At 40.1% G+C, this 13,940-nt stretch overlaps 1 protein-coding gene across 1 annotated transcript in view; it reads left to right on the top strand.

Annotated features, from left to right (window-relative positions):
* The window catches only part of PAK3 (p21 (RAC1) activated kinase 3), a 109,781-nt gene that overhangs the window by 14,261 nt on the left and 81,580 nt on the right, over positions 1-13,940 (top strand). Inside the window, exon 5 of the mRNA XM_037512063.2 lies at positions 10,313-10,514. Within this exon, the coding sequence (XP_037367960.1) occupies positions 10,340-10,514 (175 nt within the window). The 5' untranslated portion in view covers positions 10,313-10,339. The remainder of the gene's footprint in view (positions 1-10,312; positions 10,515-13,940) is intronic.

Below are 13,940 nucleotides of genomic sequence, written 5' to 3'. Positions count from 1 at the left end.
GAGGGAGCGAGGTGGGGGGGGGGGAAGAGAGAGAGAGAAACATACATCAAGGCACACTTTGGAATTCCAAACAAAACTCAAGGCTACCCCAGGGTTGTATAGTACAGCTGGATGACTATAGTTAATACTGTATTGTATACTTCAAACTGCTAAGAGAAAGGGAACTGTGAAGTGATGGATGTGTAAATTAACTTATAATCACTTCACAATATATACATGACCATGACACGGTATACCTTAAATATATACCATTTCATTTGTCAATTATACCTCAATAAAGCCGGAAAAAGCCCTCACAGCTAAAAAAAAAACCTGTGAGACCCCCCATAGTTCTCTGAGCCTCTTGGGAAAGATATATATCTCTACCCAAAATTCCACTCAGGATCCTGTTGCCTGTTAATCCCACCAGGCCTGACATCTCTACCATCTTTGACCAGTGTCCAAAATAGAATCCCTTCTTGAAATTTTTCTCCTAACTTTCCGTTCCCATACTGCCTGTGCTTCCTTCAGTCTCTGTTCCCATCCTTGGCCCTCTTCCCTGACTCATTTTCTCAGTGTTGTTCTTCAGAGTATCTCCATCTTGCTACCTAGAACATCCCCCTCCAAGGGAAAAATTCCCCTTGGCTTTAACCTTCGACATCTGCTACAACACCAACCAAGTAATAGTTCTGAAATTCAAGGTCATCATGCCATCCAACTGAAACCTCATCATGGGAAAGTAGAAACTTCATAAAAGGATGCAACCAGCTAAGGCCAGCTAAGCCTTCTTATTTGGTCTCTCTTGATCTTATTCCCTCCCTCCCTCTTTGCTATAGTCAAACCAAGTTACTAGTAGGTCCTCTAATGCACTACATTTTAAAATCTTGTCCATATTATTTTTTAGAGGCTTGACATCTGTTCTCCCACAGTACTGGCACAGGACTAAGAAAACTAGCCTAGCAAACATGGAGTATTGGCTGGTTGGTGTACACCGTTGAATACATCTTACACCAATCTAGTGTTTTTACTTTTCAAATTCTGAGAACTCATCCTTTAATACCCTATTCAAGTGCTATATCTTCTGACCCCTCTGGAAACATTAGTTACCCTTCTGCTCTGTCCCTCCAAAGCATCCCCTGTTTACCTGGGTCACATCACATTGTATTCCCATTGTATATATGCATGTCTGCCATCTCTCTAACCTTGGCGCTTTGTGAAGACAGGAATTGGTTTTTATTCATGTCTCTTCATATATCCTATGTCTCTAACACAATGCCTGGTGGAATGGGGATGAAAGACAAGACAACGGTGTTCTTAAGCACAATTATCAAATACTTCTATTATGTATGAATTATAGTTATTGTCACTGATTTCTCTTACAGTGGGAAAGCAGTCAGAGTCTTGCCTTCTTCTGAACTGCTGCAGTTCCTCTTGTTTTTTTATGCTTCATTTTGTGCAATATACATGCCCTTACTTGTTTTGTAGTAATAATTTTATCTGTGTGGGTCGAAATGTAACCCACTGCTTAAACCTATAATCTTACTCAGGGCTGGGCATTAAGCTCTCTATTTCCAGTGCCTAGCTTGGTGCCTGACACGGAAGCGTCAGTAAACATCATTCAAGTAAATGAATGCTTACAGATGAGTTATTAAGAGACACATCCTTGGAGCTACCTCTCTGACCCCTCAGTGGGCTATAAGTCCTGTTTTGGTCTTAGGATTCTTTGAAATGAAAGTCAACCAGAAATCTACAAGATGAAAGCCTATCATTGGTTTGCTTTCTGGTAAAAAGCAACATTAGATTGGCATAAGAGCTTTTCTTTTCTCTTCTTTATACAGTGGTATAACCTGTAAACCTTCATTAGTAAGCTAGACAGAAGAGGACAGGACATATGAGATGACCCGCTAGTAATCTCAAAGGAGCAGCACACTAGGATTGACATTGTTTGAGCCAGAGTAATATATACATATATATATAATAAACGCCTGGCTTCCCTCCCCCCAGTTTTTGTCAGGATGTGTTTTAGTCCAGACTCTCAGGAGTATTTTGTGAACTGACTGATGCTCTTTACATCTGTGGACTCACACTTACTCTACTCAACCCTGCTTTATCTGTAATTTTCCTACCAGAATACCTTATCTTCTGCTGAGGCAAGGGTTGGGCCCTATGAGCTCAGCCAAGGGACTTTCCAGGGCCACAGAAAGACTTAGGCAGTCTTCTTTTTGTGTGGGCAGAGCTCTGGGGAAGCAGAGCTGATTATGTGCTGGTGCGGTATCTTGTGCAGCATGGACCCGAGATGAGCCACATGTTATGGAAGTGGAGAGCGGCAGCTATGACCCAGTAGCAGAGTGATAGGGAGCAGACTGCTTGGTGGATCCAATAGGTTGCAACTGAAGAACTTGTGTTGGCTGGGTATGGGGAGGCCAAGGCAAGGCCAGCGGGCTCTGCTATGAGGTCATCCTTCAGACTTTCGGTTTCTGAGGATTTCCTTTGCATTGATGATGACCTATTCTTATGCCCATGTCTGGTTTTCTTTAAGTCAAAAGTTTTGTCCTTGGTAGGAACAGGAAGTGGGAAATTCTTACCCCTAAGTCTGTGGCTAGGTAAGCCTTTATCCCCTACCTCCCCTATCTTTGATCAAGCGGGGTAGATGGAAAGTAGGTCTTGCCATGTCCCTTCTCCTTTTAAACATAGCTCATGATGAAGATGCTGAGATACACACTGAGCTCTTTCATTGGTGTGGCTCAGGGAAGGGTATAACTATCATCCATGCATAGTAACAGAGAAGCTAGAACCCCAGAGACTCAAGATGCTGGTTTACCATATCTTGTTCACTGGGCTATTAGTCTGCATCTAATTTTTTCCATCAGAATGCTTCCAAGGATACTACGTTCTGTTTCGAGAACTAGGAACTGTTCTCAGTTGTTCGGTTTTGCTTCCCTGTTCTTTTTCCCACACATTTTTGGGGATGCATCCTTTAAGATAATCACTTCTGTTTTTTTTAAGCTTAAAAAATATTTCTACCTCTGTTTCTTATGCATCTTATTTTCTCTTCTTAGAAGCATCAGTATTGGAAATGAGAAGCTGAAACCTGTAATGATGTATCAGATTGCAAATATAAATACACGTCAGATGATCATTGGCGTTTTCCTGGCACTTAGCCATGTGGCATACACAATGAATAATAAAATCTGGTGTTGCATACATTTAGAAGCTTAAGAAGTCATTTGGAAAAAGGACTGTTTCCCCGTATAATTTATGCAGTATAGAGGTCCGGATGCTCGTAATAACCTATCGATTTTCTTATTTGCAACCTGACATTGAATTTGCAACTATAATATGCTGGCTTACTCCATTCAATTGATGTTAAGTTCCTGGTGAAAACAATGGAAGTCACTCATAAAGATGTTAGCAGTATCAGGACTAGAGCAGAACTGACCTCATTTGCTTGTGTGTGAGAGAGAGAGAACATGAATGTGTTCTGTGTAAATGTGCTTGGATGTATGTCAGTAGTGAGCTATCTTTTGTAGGATCTAGGATCGAAACTGGGTGGCTGTAAAAAGAGCTAGTGCCTCCCTTGCTTGTCTGGCTGCTTTTTGCAAATCTGCCTAACAAGTAGCTCAGCAACTCCTGATCAAATGATCTTAGAAATGGCTTCCCTCCATTACACACTGTAATGGTATCTCCCAGGCGAGGCTCTCTGAAACAGCACACCCCTGTCTCTGATAGCAGAGTTCCCTTGGTGAGTGCCCCAGAACAGACGAACTCCAAAACAAGGCCATCTAAGAATTGATACTACCGGCCAACGAAACCTGTTGGAGGTCTGTCAGTAAATCACCTAGCCTTGGGTCTGTGGATAAGAAAAACAGTTGAAATCAGTAAGTACCAGGCTAACGTGGGTTGAAATGAAAACGCTAGGACTGTCTTATGGATATTTGGGAAGAATAAAAATGTACATATGGGGGGGAGGGAGAGAGATTTGGATACACATTGTATTGGTATAGTAGAAAAGAAATGGAGAGGAGTTTCAGATTTTTATGCATACTCAGTTCTTTCATTTGTCACCCTGGGCAAGTCACTTAACCTCTGTGGTCTCTAGGTTTCTCATGTGGAAAATGAGGGTGGTACTACCTTCTTCAGATGCTGGTGTCCAACTCAAATAAGAGCAAGACATGGAAGCTCTTCGGACATTATAAAGTCATATATTTAAAAATGAGGCAACAGGTAGTTGGCTTCTACATAATGACCAACTGGTTCGCAGTTAGGCTAGCACCGATGTTTCCAAACATTCTTGGCTCAGACCTGGTTCGCGTAGCCATATAGACTTACACAGCATCATGAAAAACTTCTAACTGCAAAAAAAAAAAAAAAAACCTCATGGAACATAGAGAGCTTCCCCTTCATTACCTCGCATATCTATTTAATGCCGACTGGGAATAATGCAGTCTTTGGTAGGAAGGTGTTATGATTGAAAGGTCCTTACCTTCAAGGAGCTTATGATCCAGTGAGGGAAATGACATGTAAAAGGACTATGCAATTTTGACAGGATAATGGAAATACTAAGTCAGGTCCATCTGACTGAGTTAGGTTAGTGGTTGGGCTGCCCCTTGTCCTGGGAATGTGGGGGTGGGAGTATGGGTTTAAAGTTGCTGGGAGACAGACATGGCTTGTTCTCCGTATAAAATGAGATGAATGCTTGCTCTCTGCTCTGTGGCATCTTAGCATATTATGCAATTAATGTCTAAAAAGTCACTGAAAATATTCAGATGCAAATTGTTGTACAAATGCAAAGTGCAACGTATGATGTTTCTTTCAAAGTATAGTACACTGTCCCCTTTGTGGAAGGCTGGATGATTTTTTTTCCTTTTCTAGTTTTGGCAATTAAAAACAGCCCACTACATCATCCTATATTGTCTGTCAAAAGTGAGCCGGTTGGTTCAGTTGCAAGTAACGCATCCAAGATAAAGTGGGTTGAGTGTCAGTACAGGCTAGCTGGGTAGCAAAATGTCGTTTGTTTCCCAGTCATGGTCTATACCCAGAAGCTCAGCTAGGCAGTTTGAAAGTGTTTGCTGTTGTTTACAAGGGAGCCCAGGAAAGAGCTAGCAGGTAACTCTCAGATCTTTTTTTCCTACTACCTAACTACAACTCAGTGTACGCGTCATTGTGATTGTAAAAGCAGCAACCCCATGCTCAAATACAAAAAAGTGTCCGCTGTTGTTATCACTGTCAAAGGACACATTGGATGACTTTAAGTCTGTGTTTACTTAATACCTCAGAGTGTGGAAGTGGTCATTAAAAGTTTGATTCATCTTGATCTATAGAGCAAATTCTTGTTATGAAGATGTCCCAAATTTAAAAAATTTGAAAAACTCTCATGTTTTATTTGTTACATGTTTCAATCTTAGTAAAAGTTCTTTGAATTGCCTACTACCTTTTGATTTCCTAAAATCTGTCTTCATTCATATGTACTTGTGGCAGTTTAGCTGTTCTTTACATAGCCATCTCAGAAATAGTAGGAAGGCTGTCCCAGAAATTGCCCAAAGGTTACATCTCATTCCTGTGTTAGGTCCTCTAGTTTGCTATTAAAAGGATGTTAAACAACATTGGTACACACTGATTTGTGGTGATAGCCTTATGTTGCTGGAGGTTTTGGAGCTTCCCCTGTGGGTTTATTAGACCATGGTTGTGCATCTGCTGACCTGGGCTTTTCTGATTGAAAGGAAGCCAGTATTGGTTTGTATGTCATTGGGAAAATATGCAGATAAAGTTATTTAGATTTTTGAAAGCAGACAGAATAACAGACATGTGTGTGGTCTCTGATTGTACCAGATCTGATGAGAATAATTTATTTCAGTTGCTTATGGCTGCATAGAGAGACTTGCAAGTTGTTGCAACAGTATTTCTGGATCCTCACTTACCCTTCTCACACATAGGTAGAAGACCAGTGGCAGAGGGGCAAAATTGGAGTTTTTGGTTGAATTCAACTCAACATGTATGTCATAATGGAATTTTGGCCACATTGACTAAGGTATAATTGATCATCAATTGGCTTTCATTTTGAACTTCCTGAGCATTCCCTGAGTATCTAGTTTGCCACCTGCCCTAATTACAGAATGCATTTTGGAGGAATGAAGGAATAATGACAATTGTTTATATGTCTAATCATCTCCTCTAAAGTTGCCATGCATCTTGATAAAACTGTGTGTCTAAAATGCTTTGTGGTACATCTCTTTCAGAAGGCAAGTCAGTGAAGGGCTCTCGCTCTCTCTCTCGTTCTCTCTCTCTCTCTCTCTCTCTCTCTCTCTCTCTCTCTCTCTCTGTGTGTGTGTGTGTACATGCCCTAGTACATGAGGGGTTGGGTGGGGGGAGAGTGAAAATGTAAGGACGGAGGGAAAGAGCAATGATCTTTCTTAGGACTTTGAAAAAGGGGTGTTCAGGCTTCTTGGTATCTTGAAACAAGAGGCTTATTTCTTATTGCTGATGAATTTCATTTGTAATTAACAGAGCATTGGTAAACCACATAAAGTCCCTAGGGCTGGATGAAAAAAAAATATACCATCCACAGAAAGCCATTTGAATTCTCTCTTAAAAACCTAGTAACCAAGAATGAAATTAATTTGTGAACAGATATAAACTGTTGCTGATTTTCCATTGAAGTTAGCTGTTTCTAAGGGCCAAGTTTTAAAAGGGAAACAAATGACTGGTGGCTAGATCCAATGTGCCACTCACTTGCAAGTTTTTGTTCTATTGCAGAAGTGAATGATAGCAGTCAAACTTTAAAGATAAACAGTTCTTTGGTTGGGTTCCTGGAGAATAATCATGCTTTTGTACAGTTCTTGAAATAGAGCCTACAGCGTCCCCAAACAAAATAGTCTCTTTCAAGATCTTGGAAATAATGACATCATAGGCAGATTGAGCCAGCAATCCGTTAATAGTATCCTTTGTAGAAAATTGTCTCAGGGGAAGGACCTGACTAAGTAAATTGTCATTGTTTACAAACATAACATAATAGAATCCCCCCTTTCACCCCAACCTCTGTGGGATAGTCAGAGACACCTCCCACCTGGAAGACAAATACCTTAACAGCAAAGCTTCCTTACAGGTCTTTACCCCTTCTCCCTCGGTTTCTAAAAATATGCTTTGAAGGATTTGCTTTGAAGGTGAATCAAAGTTAAGAAGAGCCTCTTGCACTAGTCTTTTGTCACCAAATCAGAATTATCTGGAATCATTAGAAGAAGAAGAAGATTGGTTGTGCATTCACTGTAAGAGCAATAAGGAACTGAAGAAATACCAGGGTAATTCATGCAAAACCAAATCGGAAATATCTAGGTAAATGGAGTGACGATTTGCTTTGTGATTCACCTCCCCAATGTGTGGCTGGACAAAAATTCTTCAGTTTCATGTCCATCTCTGTAAAAGGTGTATTCTGACTCTTCTAATCCCTGGAGGAGTTGAATGGAATTAAAAACAATTCTAGTTTCCTATACAGTAGAAAGGTGTGTCTTTATAAACTGGGTCCTTTGCAGGATGCTTGTGATATGGGTCTCAACCAGTCTGTGGTGCTGAAGTTTTGGACAGGAATTTCCAGTGTAACACAGGAGAGTGTAATTTGAGTTGTATATCCCAAGTAGCCCTTTTTCCCCAACCTAAAATATGCCTGGTCAAATAAGGTCAGGATAAGCAGGCACCCTGAAAGAAGCAGGGTACCTACCTGTTTGAGTCTCTGGCCAAAGAGAGCAATTAGGAACAAAAACCACACCTACATATTAAGAACAAAGGAGCCTAGTATTTTAAACTCTGTGGCTGTACAGGAACCCTGACTGGCACAGATTTCCTGGCCTTATTCTGTAAGACCAGCTTTGTTGACTTCCATCAAATCTAGTAATATGTCATCAGAAAATATGTATCATCCAGAATGTGGTTTCTCCTCTCTCCTTGTGAGGCACATTTTTCAGGATCCTGTCATCTATATATTTCTATTAAATCCTCAATTCTTCTACAGTAACTTTACAAATTTCATTATTTTTGCTATACTAGATTTGGTTTATCTGACTTTAATAATCGCCTTATACTGGGTATTTTTGAACCAAGAAAAAGAGAATTAACAGCTTAAAAATTAAAAATTAATGCTTTGTTTCTGGTGGTAAATTCTTCTCAGTGATTAAATTAGAATCACAGACCTGTCCAACCCAGAGTAATGTCATTGGTTAAGTAATGTCATTGGTTAAGTCCATCTTTAAACTCACCTTTCTTCTGGAGAAACAGTATTTAGAAGGATCAGAATCAAAGTGCCAAAAAGACCCTTTAGCATTGGTTTCATATTTTAGTTAAAATGCTTACTAGTAAGCACCAGTACTTATGTTTGAATGAACTTCATCATCAACATCGGTTACTTTCTCATTTGACCTTGTGCTGTAATTTCACCTATATAAGCAAACATGAGACTTGGTAAATTCTTGTCATTAGTGACAAAAATTTTGGGACTATCATGATTATTGAAAAATGTGTGCTACAGAATTCATTAAGATAATGCAAGACATGAAGCCTGACCAGAGGAAAAGAAGACATCTCTTGTCTAAATCAAGATGAAGCCAGTCATTGTTAGGTGGCAGTGACCTGTCCAGATGGAGAAGCCACTAATTGATATTAGCCTATTCTTGAATACTGACAGGCTGTATAGCTGTATTTGAGAGCATTTAGAACATAGCAATTTAAAAAAAAAATTACTGAAGTAACAGTGGTTTACAACAATGTATATGATTTGGGGATATAGGTTTGCACCTCTTCAGATGTATGTTTCAACACCACACCCACCACCAAAACACATGTAATCCTCCCCGCTTACGTATAAGGCCCCTCCCTCAACTTCCCCCTCTGGTATCTTCAATTCTACAGTCAGATTTCTAGGATTCCTTTGGGTTTTGATTTCCTAGAATATGCCAACATTAAAAATTTTCCATGTAACAGAAAGTAATTTAGAGCTCCTTTCTGAAAATAGCAAGCACATTGTAACCATTAAAGAGTTAAAAGGAATTAGGATTATTTCTCATACAACAGGTGACAAGGAGCCCTCTGTTTTTGTTGTTGTACTTAGGTTTGTTTACAGTAAATGTTATTGGAGTAAAGTGACATGCTAAGTTGTGTTTGGAGAGCTCTTATGCTCCTAAAGTAGTACCAGTTAATACTTGATGAATTTACAGAGATTCTGTTACAGAGAGATTTGATTTTCCTTGTATTCAAACTGGAGATTCACTTAGAAGGTATGCTTCATACTCGATTCCCAGTGACAAGTGTCAGGGCCTGATGAAAGGGCTTGGACTAGATAGAATAGGAAAACAGCTGGAAACAGAGACACACCTTGGGGAGCCCATGCCTTTCACCCTCCCAGTAGGATGAAACCAAAATATACTCGGTCCTATGCACATAACAAAGAATAACAAAATTCAGAGCAAAGAAGTTTGCTGACATCCAGACTCCTCCTTAAAACCCTGTTACTCCACTCAATCCCCTATTCCAGGACATAAAATATGATGTGAAAGACTGTTATAATGTCTCCTTAGGAAGTGGTTTTCTCTTTGGAGCTCTTCCCTGCACCCGGGACAGTTGACCTAGATTTATTGTCTACCTGCTACCTGAAGATCAGACATTGTTAATGCTATTGGAAACTCTGCCGAAGCTGCCAGGTCTACTAGATTGTTTCTCGGTGCGTTCCCACAAAACAGTAGAGAGTGTTTTGTACATCAGGTAAACACAGTTAAGAGTCATGCCTATGGCATCCTGGTGTTAGAGCAGCTAACAGATCATTGTTGTGGGGCCATTACAAAGCAACAGCCAGACCTCTGGCAGTGCCAGACTCCAAATTGGTTGCTTATGCTACCTGACAAGGATGAAGTCAGCAAAGTAAAACAACAAAGAAAAAACAAAGATCCCTGTGTGCTTTGTCTCTGGTGGCAGATTTTTCTCAGCGTCTAAATTAAAATCATGTATGGAATTTTTACATTCATTGAGAACAGAATTTTTTAAAGAAAGATGGTAAATTGTTCATTAACAGCCTGGACAACAGAAAGTAGAGTTTCATTGTGAGAAAGGGGAAGGACCTTATGTGTTTGAATGTACATATTAAAAATCCACTAATTATTGCCTTCACTTTCCTCTTTGGGAAGTTGCATTGTTGGTCTTTAGCGAGGCAGCTCCTTTCCCTCTAATACTCCTCAGTGTTGGTCAACACAACACCTGAGCCTCCGTGAGACCAATGCTTTTGTTCCTAAGATGTTCAAATTCGAATTTCTTTAGAACTCCCCTTTCTTAACTGCTCTTCTTTCCTTTTCTTTAGGAGCTGTGCAGTCAGTTCTAACTGAAAATGTCTGACGGTCTGGATAATGAAGAGAAACCCCCAGCTCCCCCACTGAGGATGAATAGTAACAACCGGGATTCTTCAGCACTCAACCACAGCTCCAAACCTCTTCCCATGGCCCCTGAAGAGAAGAATAAGAAAGCCAGGCTTCGCTCTATCTTCCCAGGAGGAGGGGATAAAAGTAAAGTATCAGTGGCCGGGCATTGAAAAGGGGCCAGTTTATTCTTTCATTGTCTCTTTCTTGGGTAGTCATTTCTTGAGCATTGGTTGTTCAGAGCCTGCCTGACCTTTACATCTACATCTTCGGAGTTTGAATTTGTCAGAGGATGTTTGTTTGACTTACGGCGGGTTTTACAGAAAATACACTTATGCTGTCTTTACCTTTCACATAAAATTGAACTCATAGTTTTCAGCCAAGGGAAATCATAGCAACAGTATTGTCTTGACTCTAAAAACTTTTTTCTGATAACTTGGGGGAGAATTTATAGCAATCCCTTCTTAACTGTGAGTTGTCCTTATTGGAAATTTGAGGATAGGTGGATTTACTTCTGTATACTTTTCGACAACTGTGACATTTTTGAACTGAGTATATGGGAGTCAGTCCAAGTTGCCACATATTGTCATTCTGACTATAACACTACTTGGGAGGAAACTTCTCGGTCATTGGTTTCCTCTCTGATTTTTCTGCCCATTGCCCCTACACAGTCAGCTCTATTTACACTGAGTGTCACGCCAATATAATAGTGTTTATCCTTGTGTTGTTCACAATACCATTTGGTGCTTAAATATCATTTGCTGATTCCTTGTAACACTGGGGGATATAAACTCTCTAGTTAATAATTGTCAGGTTGCATTAATTAGCATAAAAACTTAACTATGGCTTCTGTAAATGCGACTCTTGAGGCAGAAGAGAGTGCATCAAATACAAGGGCACTGGTTACACCAAAAACTGCCAGGAGGGCAAGAAGGCAGATGTCTTTAAAAGAGAAAAGGGACATTCTTGATCTGCTTCTTCAAGGTAAAACAAGTAGCTGTGTAGGTCGCTTGTATGGTATTAATAAATCCACAATTCGATCCATAAGAAAAGCTGAAACTCTTATTAGAGCCAGTTTTGCCTCTTGTGCACCTACATCACTTAAAAGATCCTTTGTTCCTCGTGACCCAAAGATGCAAAAGATGGAAATGATGTTAAATTTCTGGATTGAAGACCAGCAAAAGAATAATGAAGCACTTTCTATGCAAGGGATCTGTGACCGTGCGAGAGGAATTTTTGAAGACATGTTTTCAGATACTGATGTGCGTCCGGAAAAGAATTTCACTGGGAGAAAGGGATGGTTTGAGAAATTTGTGGTGCACCATGACCTGGAAACCAAGTCCTATGTAACAGTGGTGCCAAAGAAGGAAACACCGGATCCTGCTGCTCCTGTTTTGTATCCGCCACAACTGCAGAAAGTGATTCTAGAAGGAGATTATCTGCCCGCACAAATCTTTGGTGCTGTTGAGACCGCCATGCTTTGGAAACCCTTGAATAAGCCAACTTGCCCTTTTGAGGAGCAAGAGCCAACTGATGCTGACATGAGATCAGCAAAAACAGAGAGGCTGACATTTCTGTTTTGTGCCAATACTTCGGGTCACCTCATAGTGAAACCATTGCTGCTCTACAAGAAACTATGCCCAAACCTCCTCAGGGGAAAAAACCGAGCCAAGTTTCCGGTGTATTGGCGTGCAAACAGAAAAGCCTGGATGACTCCTTCTCTCCTTAAGGAATGGTTTGAACAGTGCTTTCTTGTGGAAGTTCAAGACTACTTGAAAGAAAAAAATCTTGAATTCAAAGTCCTGCTGATTCTTCACAGTCCTTTTGGCACCTCAGATGCATTTGCCAACGCGCATCCTAATGTTAAGGTTGTCTTTATAACTAGTCACGTGTCTCATATCCTTGAGCCCTTAGATCAGTGTTTGATCCGGCCATTCAAGAAGATTTATGCCAAACTAATGTATAACTTTGTGGTTCAGAATCTCGCAAAGGTACCTCTGTCTGAAGATCCTAGTGCATGGGATTCCTACACCATCACTAATGCTGTATTCTTAATAAAAGAGGCATTAAATAGCTTAACAGAGCCAATCATTAATGTGACCTGGGAGAAGATTTGGCTAGAGATGGTGAAATATCTTTCAGCAATCCCTTCTGATGACAAAGAATCTTTGGATCAAGAAGAACCAATGGATGAAGATGAACATTTGCTACAGGAGCAATCATTGGCTGAAGTTGGATCTGAACCTGTTGACACTCATTCAAGTGATATGATACCACCTGAGGATGACTCTCCAGAAGCTGCCACTACCCCAGAGGTGGTTATCATAACTGATGATGAAGATATTTAGGAAACTATGGGATCAAAGACAAATAATTATAAGTAACAGGAACAATTTCTTAAAAACAAGATTAAAAACTCCCCAAGGTATTAGTGAAATGTGATAGCCTTAACATGTCAACGCTTACCTATTCCAAGCTTGAATGATTTAGTCTAATGCTATAAAGAGGTGTTATGATGCCTTCCAAAAAACCACATCGGACAGAAAGCATCTTCAGCAGCATGTAAATCATCAAATAGTGTCATTATTACTGTTGCTGGGCGGCAGAATAGCTGCCTTCAGATAAAGCTCAAATGATATAATTGAACTCCATATAGAGGTGCTAAGAGTCTTTCTACAACACTATATTGGGAAGAAAGCAACCTCAGAAGAACCAAATTCATCAAGTAGTACAATTTAAATAGCTTTGCTGGACAGCTGATAAGCTGCCTTCAAACAAATTTTGAATAATTTAAATTGAGCTCTATGTAGAAGTACTAAGGTATCTTCAGAAAAAGATTTGAGAAGATAGAAAACATCTTCAGAAGAGCCAAAGTCATTAAGTTGGACCACTTAAATTCACTTGCTTGAAGGGCTAATGTCACAAGCAAGTTAGAATTTCAGGATTGGATTTAGATGACTCCGAGAGAATGGAGATCCATGATCTGAACTAACAGTCTGTCTCTATTCATTTATTCATTGTCACCCCCATTTTCCAGTGTCATGATATACATCCTCATCACCTCTGGAGATCATCTCAGGATTTGAATGGAAATTGTGTAGAACCTATTATTTTGACTACATTAAGCTATGTAAACGCTCATTCATATTATGTGATGTACTGTTGTTTTGTTTTACTGCACATACAAAAGTTATGAGAGCTTTCAAGAAGTCACTTCCCCTACCATTTTTCTTTTTTACCTAAAATCATAATTTCCTCAACTGAACTCTCCTACCCTGGAGGGCTGTTCAGGAACCTGACCCTCATAGGTAAGAAGGGGTCACTGTTACTATGTTTCTGTGTCTCAGTGACTGCCTGGTTGAACACCACAATCATTTTTGAACTTTCGGGAAGAGACTCAGGTTCTAAAGACTTGGGTTTGAGTCCCGCTCTGCCGCTGATTATCGTGACTTTGGGCTTGTCACATAGTCTCTCTGAGTCTGGGTTTCATCACCTGTTAAATGAAGATAGTAACACCTGATCTACCTCACAAGATACTTTTGATAATAAAATGTAGTTCTAAATATCAGAGTG

This window comes from Talpa occidentalis, unplaced genomic scaffold (genome assembly GCF_014898055.3).
Source record: "Talpa occidentalis isolate TD23 unplaced genomic scaffold, MPIMG_talOcc4v2.1 talOcc4.15, whole genome shotgun sequence".
NCBI lineage: Eukaryota > Metazoa > Chordata > Mammalia > Eulipotyphla > Talpidae > Talpa > Talpa occidentalis.
Note: the sequence above shows the minus strand (reverse complement) of the source record. Positions and strands in the feature narration are given on the sequence as shown.